The sequence below is a fragment of the Dama dama genome, chromosome 19, assembly GCF_033118175.1.
Source record: "Dama dama isolate Ldn47 chromosome 19, ASM3311817v1, whole genome shotgun sequence".
In the NCBI taxonomy this organism is placed as follows: Eukaryota; Metazoa; Chordata; class Mammalia; order Artiodactyla; family Cervidae; genus Dama; species Dama dama.
Window position 1 is genome coordinate 84,810,196 of NC_083699.1, and position 23,845 is coordinate 84,834,040.

Below are 23,845 nucleotides of genomic sequence, written 5' to 3' on the forward strand. Positions count from 1 at the left end.
CCTGCCAGAGAGACGTGGGACCAATGTTAGGAGGTGTGTGAGGAGAGGGCTGGGCCAATGCTGCTTTCTCCATGCACTTGCAGGCAGCAGGGCTCTGCCCACATGACCTCCAGGGGAGGGTGTGAGCCGTGGCTGCCATCCTGGACTCCAGATGCAGGTGCAGACCGTTGCTGTTGCTGCCACCTTGCCAAGAAATCTGTGAGTGGGTGTCACTGGCCCCACCTTCCCAGAAGTCAGCATGGCCTGTCACTGCTGAGGGTCCTGTGATCCAGGACCAACATCCCCAGAAGTGAGGATGGCCCACTGCTGCTGAAGAGGACCCTGTGACCTGGTACCAATCACTGCTCCCACCTCTCAGGGGTGCATGACACACTGTCGCCACCTAGGGTCCCAGGCTCAGTGGCCAACCTTCCTAAAGACTGATGACTTGCTGCTGCCACTGCTAGGGACCCACGATTGGGAGGTAATCACCAATGTACCTCTCTGGGAGTGAGCACCCACACGCCTCCTATCAAAGGGACAACAGCCAGCATAGATTGAGGAAAGAAACAGCAAGCATCTAAACTGAAAACAGCCCTCAAGTCAAAAACAAAAATTGAATTCACATAAGCTACAAGGACATTGTTGTTCAGTCACTAATTGGTGTTTGACTCTTTGCAACCCCATGGATTGCAGCCTGCCAGGCTTCCCTGTCCTTCACTATCTCAAAGAGTTGGTCAAACTCATGTCAATTGAGTCAATGAAGTCATCCAACCATCTAATCCTCTGTTACCACCTTCTCCTCCTGCTCTCAATCTTTCCTAGTATCAGGGTTTTCTCAGTCAGCTCTTCACATCAGGTGGCCAAAGTATCGGAGCTTCAGCTTCAGCATTAGTCTTTCCAATGACTATTCAGGGTTGATTTCCTTTAGGATGGACTAGTTTGATCTCCTGGCTGTCCAAGGGACTCTCAAGAGTCTTCTCCAACACCACAGTTAAAAGGCACCACAGTTAAAAAGCACCTTCAATGCTCAGCCTTCTTTATTGTACAACTCTCACATCTGTACATAACTACTGGAAAAACCATAGCTTTGACTAGACAGACCTTTGTTGGCAGAGTGATATATCTGCTTTTTAATACATTGTTTAGGTTTGTCAAAGCTTTTCTTCCAAGGAGCAAGCGTCTTTTAATCTCATAGCTGTAGTCACCATCTGCAGTGATTTTGAAGCCCAAGAAAATAAAGTTTGTCACTGTTTCCATTTTATTCCCATCTATTTGCCATGAAGTGATGGGACCAGATGCCATGATTTCAGTTTACTGAATGTTGATTTTTAGGCCAGCTTTATCACTCTCCTCTTTCACTTTCATAAAGAGGCTCTTTACTTCCTCTTCACTTTCTGCCATGAGGGTAGGTGTCATCTGCATAACTGAGGTTATTTATATTTATGCTGGCAATCTTGATTTCAGCTTGACCTTCATCCAGCCAGATATTTCTCATGATGTACTCAAGTTACATAAGCAGGGTGACAATATACAGCCTTGACATACTCCTTTCCCAGTTTTGAACCAGACTGTTGTTCTATGTCACGCCTGAACTGTTGCTTCTTGACCTGCATACAGATTTCGCAGGAAGCAGGTAAGTTCATCTAGTATTCCCACCTCTTGAAGAATTTTCCAGTTTGTTGTGATCCACACAGCTAAAGGCTTTAGCGGAGTCAATGAAGCAGAAATAGATGTTTTTCTAAAATTGCCTTGCTTTTTCTATGATATAATGGACATTGGCAATTGGATTTCTAGTCTCTCTGCCTTTCCTAAATACAGCTTGTACATATGGAAGTTCTTTGTTCATATACTGCTGAAGCCTAGCGTGAAGGATTTTGAGCATTACTTGTTAGCATGTGAAATGAGTGCAATTGTGTAGTAGTCTGAACATTCTTTGACATTGTCTTTCTCTGGGATTGGAATGAGAACTGACCTTTTCCAGTCCTGTGGCCACTGCTGAGTTTTCCAAAATTGCTGGCATACTGTTTGTAGTGATGCTTCCTAAGACCCTCTTCACTTTGTACTCCAGGCTATCCGGCTCTAGGTGAGTGATCACACAATTGTGGTTATCTGGGTCATTAAGACCTATTTTGCACAGTTCTTGTGTATTCTTGCTACCTCTTCTTAATATTTCTGCTTCTGTTAGGTCCATACTGTTTCTGTCCTTTATTGTGTTCATCTTTGCATGAAATGTCTCCTTGGTATCTCTAATTTTCTTGAAGAGACTGCTAGCCTTTCCCATTTTATTGTTTTCCTCTATTTCTTTGCAATGTTCACTTAAGAAGGCATTCTTATCTCTCCTTGCTATTCTTTGGAACTCTGAATTCAGATGGGTGTATCATTCCTTTTCTCCTTTGCTTTTCCTTCTCTTCACTCCTGCTGATAAACAGCCTTCTAAGACCACAGTAGATAACTGTTCCTCCTAAACTCAGAGTAAGAGAAATATAAGAAAATGAAAAAGCAGAGGAACCACTTTCAGTTAAAAAATCAAGAAAATGTCCCTGAAGGAATAAACAATGTAACAGACCTCTTCAGTCTAACAGATACGGACTTCAAAAATGAGGTATTGAAAATACTGAAGAAATTAATAAAGACTATTGATGAAAATGCAGGTTATTATAAAAAGAAAGTAGAAGCTATAAGGAAGTGCCAAGAAAAATCAGAAAATTCCTTTCCTGAGACAAAACCTGAGCTCAAGGCAATGAATAGAAGAAGGAATGCAGAAGAAAGAATAAGTGACCTGGAAAATAAACTGATAAAAACTATCGAATCAAAGCAGCAGACAGAATGCAACAAAAAACAAAAAAAAAACCACAAAAACAAACCCCAACATAAGGAGACCTATGGGATAATGTAAAGTGGGTTAATCTATGCATAATAGGAATTCCAGAAGAGGAAAAAGGAGGACAGAGGATTAAAAATGTATGTGATGAAATTATGGCAGAAAATTTTCCCAAACTTAAAAGCAGGAAACAGATATCCAGATACAGAAAGCACAGAAGGTCCCAAACAAGATGAACACAATCAGATCTACACAAACACATATTATAATAAAAAAGGCACAAGTTAAAAGGAGAGGATTCTAAAGGCAGCAAGAGAAAAAGTTTTTTTTTTACAAGCAATTCCCATACGGCAGTCAGCTGATTTCTCTACAGAAACACTGCAGGCCAGAAGGGAGTGATGAAATATATTCAAAATCTTAAAAGAGAAAAATCTGCAACCTAGAATATTCCAGTCAGCAAGATTATCATTTAGAATAGGAGGAGAAATAAAGAATTTTTCAGAGAAGCAGAAATTAAAACAACATAGCAATACTAAACCTATCCTAAAATAAATATTGAAAGGTCATTGCTAAACAGAAAAGAAGAAATAGGAAGGAGGAAATCACAACTGGAAAGTAAAGCACTTAAATTAGCCAGAATACAGATGAAAAGGAAAACAAAAAAACCTACTTGTGAAAGCAATGATAAACACAAGGAACAGCAAAGGGATAAATATGAAGACATAAAAAGGGACATCAAAATCATAAAATTTAAGGAAGGAGAGTAAGAAAATGCAGATTCTTTTTCTTTTCTTTAAGAATGTATTTGAGCCTTTATGAGTATCAGTTTAAATCAAGTGGATTAGGAAGGGGTTCACAGACTTGAAAAAACAGGGTAACCATAAATTAAAAACATACAAGAAATCCATAGACGTTAAAGCAAAGGCTGAAAGATAAAGAACATTAATAATGATAAAAGGATCAATACAATAAGGATTTTACCCACTTCAACATATATGCACCTAATATACGAGCACCCCAATACTAACAGACATAAAGGGAGAAATCAATATGAATACATTAACAGCAGGAGGCTCTAACACCCTACTCACACCAATACACAGATCTTCCATACAGAGAATCAATAAGGCAACGTAAGTCCTTAATGATACAACAGAACAGTGTAGCTTAATTGGTATTTTCAGGATACTACATCCAAAAAAGAAAACAAAACAAAAAACAAAACCCCAAATAAACATTCTTTTCAGGTGCACATGGGACGTTCTCTAGGACTGACCACGTCCTGGGGCACAAAACTAACATTAACAAATTTAATAATACAGAAACTGTCTCAAGTATCTTCTCTGACCACAATGGCATGAAACTAGAAATCAACCACAGGAAAAGAAATGAGAAAAAAATGATGACCTGGAGACTAAATAACATGCTACTGAAAAATGGGTCAATGAGGAAATCATAATAAAAGAATTTAAAAAACACCTTGACGATAACCCTATATGCAAAACAGAAAAAGACACAGAAGTACAGAACAGACTTTTGAACTTTGTGGGAGAAGGTGAGGGTGGGATGTTTCGAAAGAACAGCATGTATATTATCTATGGTGAAACAGATCACCAGCCCAGGTGGGATGCATGAGACAAGTGCTCGGGCCTGGTGCACTGGGAAGACCCAGGAGAATCGGGTGGAGAGGGAGGTGGGAGGGGGGATCGGGATGGGGAATACGTGTAACTCTATGGCTGATTCATATCAACGTATGACAAAACCCACTGAAATGTTGTGAAGTAATTAGCCTCCAACTAATAAAAAAATAAATAAATAAAATAGCACTTAAAAGATTACCAAAAAAATAAATAAATAAAAAACACCTTGAGACAAATGACAATGAAAACAATAAAAAACCTGGATGCAGCAAAAGCAGTTCTCAGAGGAATATTCAGAGTGATACAGGCCTTGATCAAAAATCAAAAAATTTCAAGTAAGCACCCTAAGCTATCCCTGAAAAGAATTAGAAAAAGGAGAACAAGAACAGTAACAAAAAATTAAAGTCGAAGGAGTGAAATAATAAAGATCAGGGTGGAGTGAAATAATAAAGATCAGGGTGGAGTGAAATAATAAAGATCAGGGTGGAAAGAAAATAAAGATTAAAAAAAAAAAAATCAACAAATCCAAGAGCTGGTTCTTTGAATGGACAAACAAAATTTACAAACCTCTGGCCAGGCTCACCAAGAAGAAAAGAGATGGCACCCAAATAAACAAAATAAGAAGTGAAAAAGGAGTAATTCCAATTGATAGTGCAGGGGAAAAAAAAAAAGGTAAGAGAATATTACAATTATACAGCAACAAATCTGGCAATTTAGAAGAAATGAACAACTTTGTAGAAACATATAGACAACCAAAAGTGAATCAAGAAGAAATAAATAATTTGAAAACACTAATCACTAAAAGTAAAATACAACCTGTATTTAAAAAACGTACTAAAAAAAATTCAGTCCAGGTCCAGGTGGTTTCACAGACAAATTCTACAAACATACATACAAGAATGTATACTGATTCTTGTCAAATTCTTTAAAAAGACTCAAGAGGAGGGAACACTCCCAAAGACATTCTATGAAGCCCCATCACCCTGATACGAAAATCAGACAAACACATTACCAAAAAAGAAAATGACATGTCAGTATATTTGATGAATGTAGATGCAAAAATTCTCAACAAAATACTAACAAACTGAATCTAGAAACACATAAAAAAGACAAGATACCATGACTATGTGAGATTATATCCCAGATTTACAAGGATAGTTTAAAATATGCAAATAAATGAATGTAATAACATCATATTAACAAAAGAAAAGTAAAAACCACATGATCATCTCACTAGATGCAGAAAAAGCATTTGACAAAATTCAACATCCATTCATGATAAAAATTCTTACCAAAGTCAGAAAAGAGGGAACAAAGCTCAACATACTAAAAGCCATTTATGAGAAACCCACAGCCAATATAATACTCAATGAGGTAAAATGGAGAACCTTTGCAGCAAAGGCTGGAATAAGACAAGGATACCCACTGTTACCACTTCTATTTAATACAGTTTCGGAAGTTCTAGCCACATCAATCAATCAAGAAAAATAAATAAAAGGTATCCAAACTGGAAGGCAAAATTTTTACTATCATGTAGATGACTAGATACTTCACACAGAAAATCCCAAGGACTCCACACAAAAACTAATAGATATAAAAAGTGAATTCAGGAAAGTAGCAGAATACAAGATTAACATTTGGAAATCAGTTGCATTCCTTTACACAAACAATGAAATATCAGAAAGAGAATGTAAAAAAAAATATATTATTTAAAAAAATTACATCAAAAATAAAATACCTAGGTACAAACCTGACCAAGGAGGTGAAAGACTTATATGCTAAGAACTATAAAACATTAATAAATGGAATAAAAAAATTAAAAAAATGGAAAAATAATCCATGCTTTTGAATTTGAACAATTAACACTGTTAAAGAGGCAATACTAGCCAAAGTAATCCATAGAGTTAATGCCATCACCATCAAAATACTCATGACATTTTCCACAGAACTGTAACAAATTTACATTGAACCATAAAAGACCCAGAATTGCCAGAACATTCTGGAAAGAAAAAAAAGAAAAAAGCAAGCAGGAGGCATAACTCTCCCAGACTTCAGACAATACTACAAAGCTACAGAAATCCAAACAGTGTGGTATTGGTACAAAAACAGGCATATGAATCAAAGGAATAGAGGGCCCAGTAATAAACCTACACAACCATGACCAATTAATCTTTGACAAATGAGACAAGAATGTACAATGGGAAAAAGAAAGTCTCTGCAGCTAGTGGTGCTAGGAAAGCTAGAGACCTGCATGTATCAATAAATCAATGAAGCTAGAACACATCCACACACAATGCACAAAAATAAACTTGAAATAGCTTAAAGACTAAACATAAGAAAAGACACCATAAAACTCCTAGAAAAAAGCATAAGCATAAAGCATAAGCAAAACACTCTCTGACAAAACACCAATGTTTTCTTAGATCAGTTTCCCAAGACAATAGAAATAAAAAATAAACCAATGAGACATAATCAAATTTATATACTTCTGCACAGCAAAGGAAACCATTAAAAAAAAAAAACACTGAAGAAACCTACGGAATGGGAGAAAGCATCTGTAAATGATGTGACAGACAAGGGCTTAATCTCAAAAATATACAAACAACTCAATACAATTTAACAACAAAAAACAAAATAACCCAATCAAAATGTGGGTAGACAACCTTAATAGATCTTTCTCCAAACAAGACATACAAAAGGCCACTAGGTACATGAAAAGATGCTCAACATAACTAAATTATTTGAGAAATGCAAATGAAAACTACAATGAGGTACCACCTCACACCGGTCAGAGTGGTCATCATTAAAAAGTCTACAAGTAATAAATGCTAGAGAGGATGTGGCAAAAAGGGAACTTTCCTACACCGCTGGGGGGAAGGAAAGTTTGTACAGCCACTATGGAAAACAATAAAGGCTTCTTAGAAAACGATAAAAACAATTATTATAGGATCTAATAGTCCCACTGCTGGGAATACACCTGGACAAAACTGTAAGTCAAAAAGGTTATGTGTACCCCTATAATCATAGCAGCACTGTTCACAATAGCCAAAACATAGAAATGACATAAATGTCCACTGACAGATGAATGGATTAAGAAGATGTGGTAAATATAAACCATGAAATAGTAGTCAGCCATAAAAAAATGAAATAATGCCACTTGCAGCAACATGGATGCATCATACTAAGTGAAGTTAAGTCAGAAAGAGCAAGACAAATATCATGAGAACTTATATGTGGAATCTAAAATATGCTACAAATGAACCTACCTACAAAACAGAAACAGACTCAGTGACGTATAGAACAGACTTCTGGTTGCCATGGGGAAGGAGGAGAGGGAGAGAGATGGACTGGGAGGCTGGAGTTGGTAGATGCAAACTATTACATTCAGAATGGATAAAAAACAAGGTCCTAAAATATAGCACAGGAAACTATACCGAATATCCAGTGATAAATCATATTGGAAAGGAATATTTAAAAAGGAATATATGTATCTGTATAACTGAGTCACTTTGCTACAGAGATTGGATAATATAAATTAACTATTCTTCAATTAAAACAAATTTTAAACTTGCCAACCTATTAAAAAAATAAATTGCCCTGAGCTCTCTAAAAATAAAAAACTAAAAATGACCTACAGGCTAATAATGGTAACATATAGAAAATGTGTGGACACAATGGAGAAAAGAGAGGGTAGGATGAAGGGAGAAAGGAGCATTGACATATATATATATATATTTTCAGTTCAGTTGCTCAGTTGTGTCTGATCCTTTGAGACCCCATGGACAGCAGCACCTCAGGCTTCCCTGTCCATCACCAAGTTTGAGAGGCTTGCTCAAACTCATCACGTTCATCGACTTGGTGATGCCATCCCAACCATGTCATCCTCTATCATCCCCTTCTCCTCCTGCCTTCAATCTTGCCCAGCATCAGGTTCTTCTCCAATGAGTCAGTTCTTTGCATCAGGTGGCCCAAGAACTGGAGCTTCAACTTCAGCTTCAGTCCTTTCAATGAATATTCAGGACTGATTTCCTTTAGGATAGACTGGTTTGATCTCCTTGCAGTCTACGGGACTCTTAAGAGTCTTCTCCAACACCACAGTTTAATAGGATCAATTCTTTGGTACTCAACTTTCTTTATGGTTCAACTCTCACATCCATACATGACTACTGGAAAAACCATAGCTTTAACTAGATGGATCTCTGTTGAGAAAGTAATGTCTCTGCTTAATATGCTGTCTAGGTCGGTCATAGCTTTTCTTCCAAAGAGCAAGTTTTAATTTCCTGGCTGCAGTCAATATTTCCAGTGATTTTGGAGCCCAAGAATAAAGTTCCTTACTGTTTCCAATGTTTCCCCAACTACTTGCCGTGAGGTGATGGGATTGTATGTCATGATCTTAGGTTTTCGAATGTTGAGTTTTAAACCAGCTTTTTCACTCTCTTCTTCCACTTTCATCAAGAGGTTCTTCAGTTCCTTCTTGCTTTCTGCCATAAGGGTAGTGTCATCTGCATATCTGAGGTTACTGATATTTCTCCCGGCAATCTTGATGCCAGCTTGTGCTTCATCCAGCCCGGCATTTTGCATGATGCACTCTGCATGTAAGTTAAATAAGCAGGGTGACATTAGACAGCCTTGTTATACTCCTTTCCCAGTTTGGAACCAGTCTGTTGTTCTATGTCCGGTTCTAAGTGTTGCTTCTTGACCTGCATACAGATTTCATGAGGCAGGTAAGGTGGCCTGGTATTCCCATCTCTTTAAGAATTTTCCACAGTTTGTTGTGATTCACACAGTCAAAGGCTTTGGTGTAGTCAATAAAGCAGATGTTCCAGATGTTTTTCTGGAACTCTCTTGCTTTTTCAATGATCCAGTGGATGTTGGCAATTTGATCTCTGGTTCCTCTGCCTTTTCTAAATTCAGCTTGAATATCTGGAAGTTCTTTGTTCAGGTACTGTTGAAGCCTTGACTGGAGAATTTTGAGCATTATTTTGCTAGCATGTGAGATGAGTTCAGTTGTGTAGTACTTTGAACATTCTTTGGCACTGCCTTTCTTTGGGACGGGAAAGAAAACTGAACTTTTCCAGTCCTGTGGCCACTACTCAGTTTTCCAGATTTGCTGGTATACTGAGTGCAGCACTTTCACAGCGTCATCTTTTAGGATTTGAAATAGCTCAGCTGGAATTCCATTATCTCCTCAAGTTTTATTAATGATACTTCCTAAGGCCCACTTGACTTCACATTCTAGAATGTCTGGCTTAGTTGAGTGATCACACCATTGTGGTTATCTGGGTCATGAAGATCTTTTTTGTCTAATTCTTCTGTGTATTCTTGCCACGTTTTCCTAATAGATTCTGCTTCTGTTAGGTCCATACTGTTTCTGTCCTCTATTGAGCCCATCTTTGCATGAAATGTTCCCTTGGTACCTCTAATTTTCTTCAAGACACCTCTAGTATTTCCCACTCTACTGTTTTCCTCTATTTCTTTGCATTGATCACTGAGGAAGGCTTCTTATCTCTCCATGCTTTCCTTGGAACTCTGTATTCAAATGGGTATATCTTTCCTTTTTTCCTTTGCCTTTCACTTCTCTTTTTCCTCAGCTATTTGTAAGACCTCCTCAGACAACCTTTCTGCCCTTTTGCATTTCTTTCTCTTGGGGATGGTCTTGATCACTGCCTCTTGTACAATGTCACAAACCTCCGTCCATAGTTCTTCTGGAACTCTATCAGGTCTGATCTCTTGAATCTGTTTGTCTTTTCCACTGTATAATTGTAAAAGATTTGATTTAGGTCATACCTGAATGGTCTAGTGGTTTTCCCTACTTTCTTCAATTTAATTTTGCAATAAGGAGCTCATGATCTGAGCCACAGTCAGCTCCTGGTCTTGTTTTTGCTGACTGTATAGAGCTTCTCCATCTTTGGCTGCAAAGAATATAATCAATCTGATTTTGATGTTGACCATCTGGTGATGCCCATGTGTAGAATTGTCTCTTGTGTTGTTGGAAGAGGGTGTTTGTGTTCTCTTGGCAAAATTCTGTAAGCCTTTGCCCTGTTTCATTTTGTACTTCAAGGCCAAACTTCAGGTATCTTGTGCCTTTCTATTTTTGCATTCCAGTCCCCTATGATGAAAAGGAATCTTTTTTTGGTGTTAGTTTTAGAAGGTGTTGTAGGTCTTCACAGAAACCATTCAACTTCAGCTTCAGCATTACTGGTTCAGGCATAGACTTGGATTACTGTGATACTGAATGGTTTGCCATGGAAACCAACACACATCAGTGTGTCATTTTTGAGACTGTACCCAAGTACCGCAGTTTGGCCTCTTTTGTTGACTATGAGGGCTACTCCATTTCTTCTAAGGGATTCTTGCCTAAAGTAATAGAGATAATGGTCATCTGAATTAAATTTGCCCATTCCAGTCCATTTTAGTTCACTGATTCCTAAAATGTCAATGTTCACTTTTGCCATCTCCTGTTTGACCACTTCCAATTTATGTTGATTCATGGACCTAACATTCCAGGTTCCTATGCAACATTGTTCTTTACAGAATTAGACTTTACTTCCATCACTAGTCACACCCAGAACTGGGTACTGTATTCGCTTTGACTCCGTCTCTTCATTCTTTCTGGAGTTATTTTTCCACTGATCTCCAGTAGCAATATTGGGCACCTACCAACCTGGGGAGTTCATCTTTCAGGTTCCTATCTTTTTGCCTTTTCATACTGTTCATGGGGTTCTGAAGGCAAGAATACTGAAGGGGCTTGCCATTCCCTTCTTCAGTCGACCACGTTTTGTCGTAACTCTCCACCATGACTCATCTGTCTTGGGTGGCCCTACATAGAATGGCTCATAGTTTCATTGAGTGAGACAAGGCTGTGGCCCATGCGATTAGATTGGTTAGTTTTCTGTTACTGTATATTTCATTCTGTCTGCCCTCTCGTGAATGAGGATAAGAGGCTTATGGAAGCTTCCTGATGTGAAAGCCTATACTATCATGGATAACTAGTGGAAAGCTGCTATGTAACACAGGGAGCCCAGCCTGGCTCTCTGTGATGACCTAGAGAGGTTGGATGTGAGCAGAGAAGGAGGCTCAAGAGGGAGGGTAAATGTATAAAATTATTTCTGATTCACGTTGTTATATGGCAGAAACCAACACAACATTGTAAAGCCATTATCCTCCAATTAACAAATTTTTTAAAATAGTATAAAAAAGAAAGTCAAAGAATATACCAAAATTACTCTAAAAGTCTAAAAATAAAATTGTACTTAAAAAGATAAAATGCTGGGCTTCCCTTGTGGCCCAGTGGTAAGGAATCCATCTGCCAATGCAGGAGATAAGGGTTCAAATCCCTGATCTAGGAAGATCCCACATGCCATGGAACAACTAAGCCCATGTGCCACAACTCCTGAGTCTGTGCTCTAGAGCTCAGAAAGTGCAGCTCCTGAAGCCCACATTCCCTAGAGCCTGTGCTCCTCAAAAAGAGAAGCCACGACATTGAAAAGCCTACATACCACAACCAGAATGTAGCTCAAGCTTGCCACAACTAGAGAAAAGCTGGCACAACAATGAAGACGAAGCACAGCCAAAAATAAATAAATAAATAGAAATTTGAAACGTTTTCTAATACCTATGATACTTGCAACAATTCAAATAATGGAATATAGCAACTTTTAAAACAAATTGTTGTGAGATTTAGTTTTTTCTGTGAAAATCTGGCAGTTCAAGTTATAGGAATCTAGGTTATTCAATATAAAAATTCCAGTGATTTCTCATTCCTATCCTTTGTTATTTTAAGGATTACATGTCCAATATTCAATACTGTGGGATTCCTTTTATGTCAGAGCTTTTTATAAGAGAGTGGAAGTATAGACAGAGTTTAAGATAAAAATTCTAAAATCCAACAAATCTATTCACCTCTGATAAAAGTTCTACTATGGATATGACCCTTGAGAATCAAAATAAGAAAGCTTATTTAGTTTCTATGTATTAAGAGAAACAAGGAATCTCTTTTGATTATTAACTAGAAAAAGACTGTAATCGTAACTGCAATTAGCTTCTTAAAATACTACATCCTCTTAAATTTAGATGTGCCAGGCTGTCAACCGTGGTTTAAGACAGCATTACAACTAAGACAAGAGTTTTGAGACACATGCTGATGTCTCAAGTTGCATCATGGCCACAAGTAAACAGTATTCAGCTATATCATCTCAAATTTCATTATTATTACACTTTTTAGAAAAAAAAAACCCAACAAATGCCATCTTAATTTCAAGCTTTTTATCATTAATAATTGCACAAAGCATATCTTCTACCAAAGCTGAGAACAGAGTAACTTACCCTGTCATGAAGAGTCCAGCCAACATATTTTAGGTAACTGTCATTCAAAAAGGCATCACTATACATTTTCATCCATACTCCAATTTCTTCAATACAAATGGCTCTAATTTCAGCAATAGCATCACTAGAGGAGGAAAAAACAAAAGAAAAAACAAAGAAAGAAAAACCTCTGACTAACATTCAAAGGTAGAATGGACTTTGTACTTATTTTCAGCAAACAATAAAAACAGTATTATCCAAATACTGGGCTCCCCAGGTGGTGCTAGTGTTAAAGAACCCGCCTGCCAATGAAGGAGACATAAGAGATGCAGGTTCGATCGCTCGGTTGGGAAGATCCACTGGAGAAGGAAATGGCAACCACTTCAGTATTTTTGCCTGGAGAATCCCACGGGCAGAGAAGCCTGGTGGGGTATAATCCATAGGGTCACAAAGAGTTGGACACGACTGAAGCAACTTGGCACAATCCAAACACTGTTATGTATACATGCACTCTCAAAGGTCTCCAACTGGAGTATCTTCTATTTTTTATATGACTTCTATAAAAACTACCAGTAACAAACTGAAAAAAAAAAAGTTTCTGGAAATCATCTTATTTTGACTCAAGTGCTGTATTTTCAGCAGACTTGGAAATGGCATTTGCAGCTTTCTGAAAACCTCACAATTATGGGATCATTAAATACGTTAAAACTTCTAAGGAACTAGAGTATCAATATCCAAACAGAGAATAAAGTAGAATTCAAAAATTGTTTCTCTAAATAACTGTGAGTTATAAGCTAGTACACATCTAAAGAATTAAATGAAAATAATTTTCATGTACAACAAATTAGTATTTATGAGGCAAAATTTTAGAAGTCGGTATTATTTGAAAATGTGTGAGCATTTGTGTTCAGTCGCATCTGACTCTGTGATCCTATGGACTGTATAACCCACCAGACTCCTCTGTCCATGGAATTTTCCAGGCAAGAATACAGGAGTGGGTTGCTATTTCCTTCAACAGGCTATCTTCCTGACCCAGAAATCAAATCTGTGTCTCCTGCATTGGTAGGCAGATTTTTTATTACTGTGCCACTCGGGAAGCCCTTGAAAATATAGCTTACAAAACCCAGGATCTTAACTCATGTTTAGTCACAAAACAACAATCCTGGTGATTACATTATGAAGTTGCAGGAGAAAAAACTGCAAAAGTCAAGGTCTCTGGCTCTGTGCCCAGACAACTTTTCACCTCACCATCAGCATCCACCACAACCCTCTTGGGAATACTTCTACTCTAAAATCTGTGCACCACAAACAAACACGACATTAACTTTTTACCTTATCTTTCAACAGGTTAATAATTCTGGCTAAAAACACTCCCAAATTATACAATATGGTAAATCCTAACTTTCTTTTGTAGATCAATCTTAAAGGTTTCTGAGCTTCCATACATGAATACATAGTTAAAACTTTAGGTAATTTTTAATTCTCCAATTTACACAAGGCAGTGATCCATCAAGGTGCTTTTCTTGGTTTCTCTTTTGCTATGAGTGCTAGTATTCTAATATTTAATTCTCTGCTCTAATAAATTTTAGTTCCTTCTAAGTCCATGTCATTGTTTAAAAAATATGAAACACTCTCTCTCAAAAGTACACTACCAATTACAGTTAAGGTCTTCCTACATTTCTGTTGTTGTTGCTGTTGTTAATACCTTTTTCTCTATAGCACGAAGGCTGACGATACAGACTTTGGAGCTAGACATCTTGAGTATAAATCCTAACTCTGCTATTCACTAGCTGCAAGTTACTTCCCTCTTTCTTAATTTCCTCATTGGTAAAACAAGAATAATGGAATCTAGACCTCATATGTACTGTGAGAAGGTGTACCTGTGAGAAGGTCTGAGAGTAAAATAAAATATTTAAAAATGTGTTTGCGTGCATGTGTGCTCAGTCACTTCAGTTGTGTACGACTCGTTGTGATCCTGGGAATTACAGCCTGCCAGGCTCCTCTGTCCACGGGGATTCTCAGGGCAAAAATACTGGAGTGGCTTGCCATGCCCTTCTGCAGAGGATCTTTCCAACCCAGGGATCGAACCCATGTCTCTTATGTCTCATGCATTGGCAGGTGGGTTCTTTACCACTAGCGCCACCTGAGAAGCCCAGAATTGTGTTCTGCATCTACTAAAACCTTCCATAAATGTTCATTACTATAATCTTTTAATTATCATCAATCTAGACATTCACATCTAGACAAGATAATATAAAAAGCAGCTTAACAGCTGTAAAAGAATGTTCCCTGACCTGTAAAATACTGAATGTAATAGATCAAGGGCATTTTCTAAATATGAAACATTTATTTTTTTCTGAATATGAAACATTTCAGACATTACAAAGTTATTAAACTTTAACTTCATATTACATATTTTGAAACTTTACATACATTATATCTTGTAGGTATTGTCTCCAACTTGGTTTTTTCACAAGTCAGGTTTTACAATTTATACATACTGATTCATTTGGCTTCAACTCCAATATATTAACTTTAACTGATGTTCAGTGATCTTTTCTACAAATTAATTACAAATTACTTATACATTATCTCAGTAGCAGACCCCGGTTGTTTTCCAGTTTTTGGTTTTATTAACAATGAATGCCGTAAGCATTTTCTTACATGTCTCCTCATGCACATGTGTAAGGATTCCCCTAGGGCAGTGTTCTTCAGGGCATTATTACCCATCAGCACATTATAAGTGACAACCAGAAGTGCTCAGCACAGAAAACACTGAAGTGCTTCACATGGGGTGAGGCAAGTAAGCATTTTTTCTTGGAACATCTGTGTACTTGATGTAGGACATGGTCAATGCAGGAATCTGCCTACAATGCAGGAGACACAGGTTCAATTCCTGGGTTTGGAAGATCCTCTCGGGAAGGAAATGGCAACCCACTCCAGTATTCCTGCCTAGAAAATCCCATGGACAGAGGAGCCTGGAGGGCTACAGTCCATGTGGTCGCAAGAGTCAGACACGAGTTAGGGACTAAACCATGGTCAATAAAGTCTGTGAGACAGTGCTGTTATACTTAGAAGTAGAATTTACTGCGTGAGAATGAATACACATCTTCACCTTAATTAGATATTAACAGATTTCTCTATATAGTGCTTTAAATCCCTGCCTGACATCGTGTTCTACTATTTCATATAAATTTCCACCTCTGAGAACTACAAGTTCATATACTTTGGTTCTACTGGAGTAAATCAAAAACAAAACAAACAAACAACAAAATAGCTCCCCATCCAAAAACAAAACATAAACACAAAATACCCATTTTAGCTCTCCCAGTCGTACCAAGCAGTCACTCCCAGAGATCTATTACACTTACTCCCTGTTGAGTTACTTTTGTAAAGACTAATCCTAAAATAAAAATAAAAACCAAAACAAACCCAAACTGGGCTGAGTTTTCTATTTTTTTTTTAACTACACCATCTGAGGGAAGCAGGCAAAGGAGAAAATGAATAGGTAGAGCATTGTGACTAAAACTATAGTAATTATGGGACTTCTCTCATGATTCAGTGTTTAAGAATCTGCCTTCCATGGCAGGGGACATGCATTGGATCCCTAATCTGGGAGCTGGATCCCACGTGCCATGGAGCAAGTAAACCCATGCATCCCAACTATTGAGTCTGTGAGCCTCAACTGGAGAGAAGCCCATGCACTACAATGAAAGAGCCCATGAGCAGCAACTAAGACCTGATGCAGACAAAAATAAATGAATAAATAAATAAATATTACAAACAAACTTTAGTGACTATTGAGTATGGTAATTCATAATAAATAGCTCAATCATTCTTCCACTCATGACTATTGGTATTATCCTTACTATTGGAATTGAGCTTATGGGTGGGTGATTTCCAAGGCTAGAGAATATAAAGGCTTAGCTTTATTTCAATGGGAAAAACTGAAAACAGTGTTCAGAATCTTTTTTTATAACCATATCTATGTCTAACCCTAATCTTTAATGTTTTCTTTTAAAAAAGTATTTTTTGAGTATAGTTGTTTTACAAAGTTGTGCTATTTCCTGCTGTATAGCAAACTGAAACAGCTATATGTATACATATTTTAACACCATTCTGGCTCACTTATTAGACTCCCCAAAGCTCATGATTCTGGAACACAGTTCTCCTCTGTATGCACTGCCAACATTTTGATTCAGCTTTTCTTCTTGGAATCCCAGTACCTGTCTACTTCAGATGCTCATCTGACCCCTCCAACTTCAATTTAAATGTGTGTGATAAGACAGCTTATTTTACCACTAATAAAAGTCCCTTGGTGATTTTTCTCCAATTTGGGTTTTGGAGTGCTAACCTACTTTGCTTGGTGATAGCACCCTACTAACCATTCTTTACATGTAATAATATTATGTAATCATAGATTACAGAGTAGAATTTTTTGATGGTGGTCTTAGAATTTCCATAGATTTTGTTACTGTTCCCTATTGTGGAGGCACATGCCTCTTTTCTTGAATATGGGTGTCTTTATTGCTTCTTATTACATGGCAAAAGATAACCAATATTACTGGTTTTTATACTGTTCAAGATGAGGGTGAAAGACGACAGTGAAAAAGCTGGCTTAAAACTCAAAAGTCAAAAACTAAGATCATGGTAACTGGTCCTATCACTTCATGGGAACTAGATGGGGGAAAAGTGGAAAGTGACAAATTTTATTTTCATGGGCACCAAAATCACTGCAGACAGTGACTGTAGCCAGGAAATTAAAAGATGTTTACTCCTTGGAAGAAAAGCTATGACTAAACCTAAATAGCATATTAAAAAGAAGAGACACCTTTTTGGAAAAAAAGATCTGCATAGTTAAAGGTATGGTTTTTCTAGTAGTCATGTATGGATTTAAGAGTTGGACCATAAAGAAGGTTGAGCACCAAAGAAATGATGCTTTCTAACTGTGGGGCTGGAGAAGACTCTTGAGAGTCCCTTGGACTGCAAGGAGATCCAACCAGTCCATCCTAAAGGAAATCAACCCTGAATATTCATTGGAAGGACTAATGCTGAAGCTGAAGCTCCAATACTTTGGCCACCTGATGCAAAGAGCCGACACACTAGAAAAGATCTTGGTGCTGGGGAAGATTGAAGACAGGAGGACAAGGAGAGGACAGAGGATGAGATGGTTGGATGGCATCACTGACACAATAGAAATGAGTCTAAGCGAACTCCAGGAGATAAAGAAGGGCAGGGAAGCCTGGTGTGCTGCAGTCCACAGGGTCTCAAGGAGTTGGAAATAGTGATTGTGCAACCACAACTATTAGTTTTATTATTATTAAAGGCCTTTACCAATTAAGCCATAACCAATTTTCTTCTAGTTTAGTCCGTGAATGAGTTCTTTAGTCCAAATATCTCAACTATACAGACTACATGTCTGTGATCATTCCTACACATACAGTGGTGTCCTCATTCAACTCTGACTATGTACAATGATTATTCTTTCAAGTTCCAGTAAAGTTTCAGTTCTTCCACGATCCATGGCATATTCTCTCATTATCAGAGAATGCTTTCTTGCTTTCCAGGAACTAACATTCTATTTAAGTATATGAAGTAGGAAATGAAAATTCAGTATACTTCTAAATATTTCCTGGTTTGATTACAGTATATCTTTTGATACACAGATATTTTCTCATGTAAGAGTCTTTCAGTCCTTGATTTTCATACTAAATTTATTTTTAACGCCTTGATCTACTTCCATAGGCCTCACTCCATTTCAAAAGATAACATTTAGCTGCAGGTGTTTGTGGACGTTTCCAAAGCAAAGATTAAACTGGGGGAGCAAAAAACTTAGTAAGACAAGAGGAAAGGTATAAAGACAATAATACGAGAGACTAATTTCTATTAGCTCTAGTACTGGGGTCTTGAACAACTAAAAATGAAATCAGAATACACACTGTTGTTGATATTTAGTCAATAAGTCATGCCTGACTCTTGATTGTGACCCAATGAACTGCAGTCTGCCAGGCTCCTCTGTGCATGGGATTTCCCAGACAAGAATACTGGAGTGGGTTGCCATTTCCTTCTCTAAGGGATCTTCCTGACCCAGGGGTCAAACCAATGTCTCCTGCTTAGAGGTGGATTCTTTACCATTGAGCCAACAGGGAAGACCAGAACACACTTTACCTGCAAACTTAAAAGAAAGAAAAAAACTAGAAAAGAATAATTCTGTGGCAATTAATCCTTTGCTGTATCTCTTTTTTTTTCCCACAGTATAAAAGAATAATTATATTCATTTCTGTGGAAAACTTCCATACTTTATTGATCCTCACAGTTACTGTACCTTTAATTTAATATCTGGACTTAAGTTTTTGTTTTGAATTCCTTTCCTGCCAGGTGAAATTTAAATTGTTTTCTGTTAATTAATTTAATTAAATGTTTTGCAAACTACCCTTATAGATGTTTTCCCAGTAAGAAAGAATGCTAAATTGGCAAATAAACAAGTTTCAGAGACCAATTCTTAGTTAATATACACGTTTTGACACAGTTATCTCTCTTATACAAGAAATCTCATGAGAGTACTAGAGTTGGAAGTATAATTACGAAAGCTGAGAAGGTCTGCTATCTAAATTGTACAACACAGTAAACTGATGTCTCAACCAATTTTGTCACTACTGTTTTCCTAAAAAATTTACATTTTTCAAAACAACACAACTCTTATAAGGTGGACAAAAGCCTAAGGGAGAAAGGAATAGCTGAAGGAGTCACTAAAAAGTCATACTGTATCATTCACTGGACTGTGAATAAGAACTAGAGAATATATAGCTTGCAGAAAATGATTAAAATATTCACTTAGAGAGTGTTAAACGTTAATAAAGGGCAGTACAGGGAACACTGAACCATGTAAAATGACAGAGGGAAACAGAGGGTCAAAGAAGGCGTGTGAGAGGCAGTGATGTTTGTATAGACCCAAACAGCTGAAACTCTCCTGGTTTGCTTACTAAATCCAAATCTTCCACTCAACTATTTCAGCATGACCAGTGTTATTTAAAGCCAGGGTCCCTAACCTCTGGGATCTAATGCCTGATGAAATGAGGTGGCGATGAAGTAATAATAATACAAATGAAGGGCACAATATATGAACCCTTGTAAAACCATTCCCCTTCACCTCTGGTGCATGAAAAAATTGTCTTTGATGAAATCAGTCACTGGTACCACAAAGGTTGGGGACCACTGATTTTAAGTGCATCAGAAACATAATAAGCTTACAGAAATTAAAAATATATTTCTTTTCTTTTGCTGCATTATCCATTAGAAAAAATACTGGCAAAATACATGACAGTGCATTATATCACTAAAAGTCTCTGACAGAACTGGTGACATCACTTCAGTTGCTCAGTCATGTCCGTTTGCGACCCTATGAATCGCAGCACGCCAGGCCTCCCTGTCTACCACCAACTCCCGGAGTTTACTCAAACTTATGTCCATCGAGTCGGTGATGCCATCCAGCCATCTCATCCTCTGTCGTCCCCTTCTCCTCCTGCCCCCAATCCCTCCCAGCATCAGGGTTTTTTCCAATGAGTCAACTCTTCGCATGAGGTGGCCAAAGTATTGGGAGTTTCAGCTTCATAGTTATCTGCTATCTTGTATTACCCCTTAATACGTTACTATTAACAGAAGTTTATGTATAAGATTAAAAAGTGAATGTCAAGGATACTTGACATTAACTTTCAAAGAAAAGTATATTTAATTTATATTTACATTGAAACTATGAATTTGACCCACATTTTTACGTCAAGGATGAAATGTTAGGAAGTAAGGAGATTAAAGCAACAGAATGACAGGTTTACTCATAATAAATCATATCATCGTATAGTATAAGAACAGTTCTGAAAATATGATTTGAAATGTTCCATTATTATATAAAAAAATGGAAGACTCAACAGCTCTTTCACAATGGGTTTAGCACTGAGCTACCAGGGAAGCCCAAAAACTAATAACATTTAAATTCTTTTACTAACACTAAAATAACAGGCTTTCTTTTCTGATTGCTTTTAAGACTTTTTCTTGGTCTTTGATGTTTCGTACTTTGACTATGGTATGCATAGATGTGAAATATTTTTCTTAACCTGCTTAACACTCATTAATTTTTTCAATCAATTTTTCTAACCAATTTTTGAAATTTCAGTAAATTTTATTACTACTTTCCAAAATATCTCTCTTCTTTTGAAATATTATGTAAAGGACTTACAAAGCCTCTCAAATTATTCCCTTTTTTTCAGAAATGCCATTCTATTACATTCTATGTCTGGATAAATTCCTCAGTATTATATTCTAATTCACTAGCAGTCTCTTCAACAGTCTAAGTATATTTTCTTCACTAAATATATATCCATTAATAGAGTTTTTATATCTGATATTTTAAAATTGTATTTTTAGGTCTACTTGTGTGTATTATATGCCATTTAATTGTTGAATAAACTGAGTCATTTGGCATATGAATTTCCCACATTCTGGACTAAAATGATACCATAAGGATTCAGTCACACAGAATGATCTTCTATTTTCTGTATTTCCTATAACTAGGAGTTAAATCTAGCAACATATACATTAATATTTAGTTTTTGTTTGAAGTTGGAGGTGGCAGGCGAGACACAAAGCATCAACTGAAACTGGCATCTCTCCATGGAACATCTATTTCCATGTACATGCAATAACATCTTTCTTTAACAAATAAAATAGATTAAGAGATACTCCTGGAAAAATCAATAACCGGTATTGATGGCATGCTAATCACTTTGGCAAGAAGATCATACTTTTACACTGTATCAAAAATGAGCTAGTTCATCAGGCACTCTATCAGATCTAGTCCCTCAAATCTATTTGTCACTTCCACTGTATAATCATAAGGGATTTGATTTAGGCCATACCTGAATGGTCTAGTGGTTTTCCCCACTTTCTTCAATTTAAGTCTGAATTTGGCAACAAAGAAGTTCATGATCTGAGCCACAGTCAGCTCCCAATCTTGCTTTTGCTGACTGTATAGAGACTTCTCCATCTTAGGCTGCAAAGAATATAATCAGTCTGATTTTGGTGTTGACCATCTGACAATGTCCACGTGTAGAGTCTTCTCTTGTGTTGTTGGAAGAGGGTGGTTGCTATCACCAGTGGGTTCTCTTGGCAAAACTCTATTAACCTTTGCCCTGCTTCATTCTGTACTCCAAGGTCAAATTTGCCCGTTACTCCAGGTGTTTCTTAACTTCCTACTTTTGCATTCCAGTCCCCTATAATGAAAAGGACATCTTTTCTGGGTATTAGTTCTAGAAGGTCTTGTAGGTCTTCACAGAACCACTGAACTTCAGCTTGTTCAGCATTACTGGTTGGGGCATAGACTTGGATTACCATGATATTGAATGGTTTCCCGTGGAAATGAACAGAGATCATTCTGTTGTTTTTGAGATTGCATCCCAGCACTGCATTTCAGACTCTTTTTGTTGACTACGATGTCTACTCCATTTCTTCTAAGGGATTCTTGCCCACAGTAGTAGATATAATGGTCATCTGAGTTAAATTCACCCATTACAGTATATTTCACTTTGCTGATTCCTAAAATGTCAACATTCACTCTTGCCATCTCCTGTTTGACCACTTCCAATATGCTTTGATTCATGGAACTAACATTTCAGGATCCGACGCAATACTACTCTTTACAGCATCGGACCTTGTGTCCGTCACCAGTCATATCCACAACTGAGTGTTATTTTTGCTTTGGCTCCATCTCTTCATTCTTTCTGGAGTTATTTTGTCACTGATCTCCAGTAGCATACTGGGCACCTACCGACCTGGGAAGTTCATCTTTCAGGGTCTTATCTTTTTGCCTTTTCATACTGTTCATGGGGTTCTCAAAGCAAGAACACAGAAGTGGTTTGCCATTCCTTTCTCCAGGTGACCACATTTTGTCAGAACTCTCTACCACGACCCGTTCGTCTTGGGTGGCCCTACATGTCATGGTTCATAGTTTCATTGTGTAAAACAAGGCTGTGGTCCATGTGATTAGACTGGTTAGTTTTCTGTGATTGTGGTTTTCAGTCTGTCTGACCTCTGATGGAGAAGGCTAATAGGCTTACGGAAGCTTCCTGATGGGAGAGACTGACTGAGGGGAAAACTGGGTCTTGCTCTGATGAGCAGGGCCATGCTCAGTAAATCTTTAATCCAATTTACTGTTGATGGGTGGCACTGTGTTCCCTCCCTGCTATTTGGGCTTCCCTGGTGGTTCAGAGGTTAAAATGTCTGCCTGCAATGTGGGAGACCTAGGTTCGATCCCTGGGTCGGGAAGATCCCCTAGAGAAGGAAATGGCAACCCACTCCAGTATTCTTGCCTGGAGAATCCCATGGATGGAGGAGCCTGGTGGGCTACAGTCCACGGGGTCGCAAAGAGTCGGACACGACTGAGCGACTTCACTAAACTATGGTGGAGGTGAGGAAGGTAACAGTGACCTCCTTCAAAAAATCCCATGCATGTACTGCTACACTCAGTGCCCCCAACCCTGGAGCAGGCAACCATCAACCCATGCCTCCACTGGACATTCCTGGACACTCACAGGAAAGTCTGGGTCAGTTTCTTGTGGGATCACTGCTCCTTTCTCCTGGGTCCTGGTGCACACAAGGTTCTGTTTGTGCCCTCCAAGAGTCTATTTCCCAGCCCTGTGTAAGTTCTGGCAGCTCTATGGTGAGGTTAATGGAGACCTCCTCCAAGAGGGCTTATGCCATACGCAAGTCTGCTACACCCAGAGCTCCTGTCCCTGTGGGAGTCCACTCCTGACCTGAACTGTCACAGGAGATGCTCAAACACAGTTCTGTCTAGTCTCTGTGGGGTTCCTGGGTCCTGGTGTGGACAAGGTTTGTTTGAGCCCTCTGAGTGTCTCTGGCAGGAATGGGACTTGATTCTGAACTCGAATTTGCCCCTCCTACCATCTTACTGGGGTTTCTCCTTTGCCCCTGGGCGTGGGGTATCTCCTCACAGCTGCTCCTAGACAGAGTGCGTGATGAACTATGGATTGAAGTTTGTAACACTGTATAGGAGGCTGGGATCAAGAACTTCCCTAAGAAAAAAGAA

At 38.0% G+C, this 23,845-nt stretch overlaps 1 protein-coding gene across 2 annotated transcripts in view; it reads right to left on the minus strand.

Moving 5' to 3' along the window:
• The window catches only part of STAG1 (STAG1 cohesin complex component), a 504,547-nt gene that overhangs the window by 126,815 nt on the left and 353,887 nt on the right, over positions 1 to 23,845 (minus strand). For both annotated transcript variants that reach the window (XM_061167656.1, XM_061167655.1), the window contains one exon: positions 12,769 to 12,892. In XM_061167656.1, the coding sequence (XP_061023639.1) occupies positions 12,769 to 12,892 (124 nt within the window). The remainder of the gene's footprint in view (positions 1 to 12,768; positions 12,893 to 23,845) is intronic.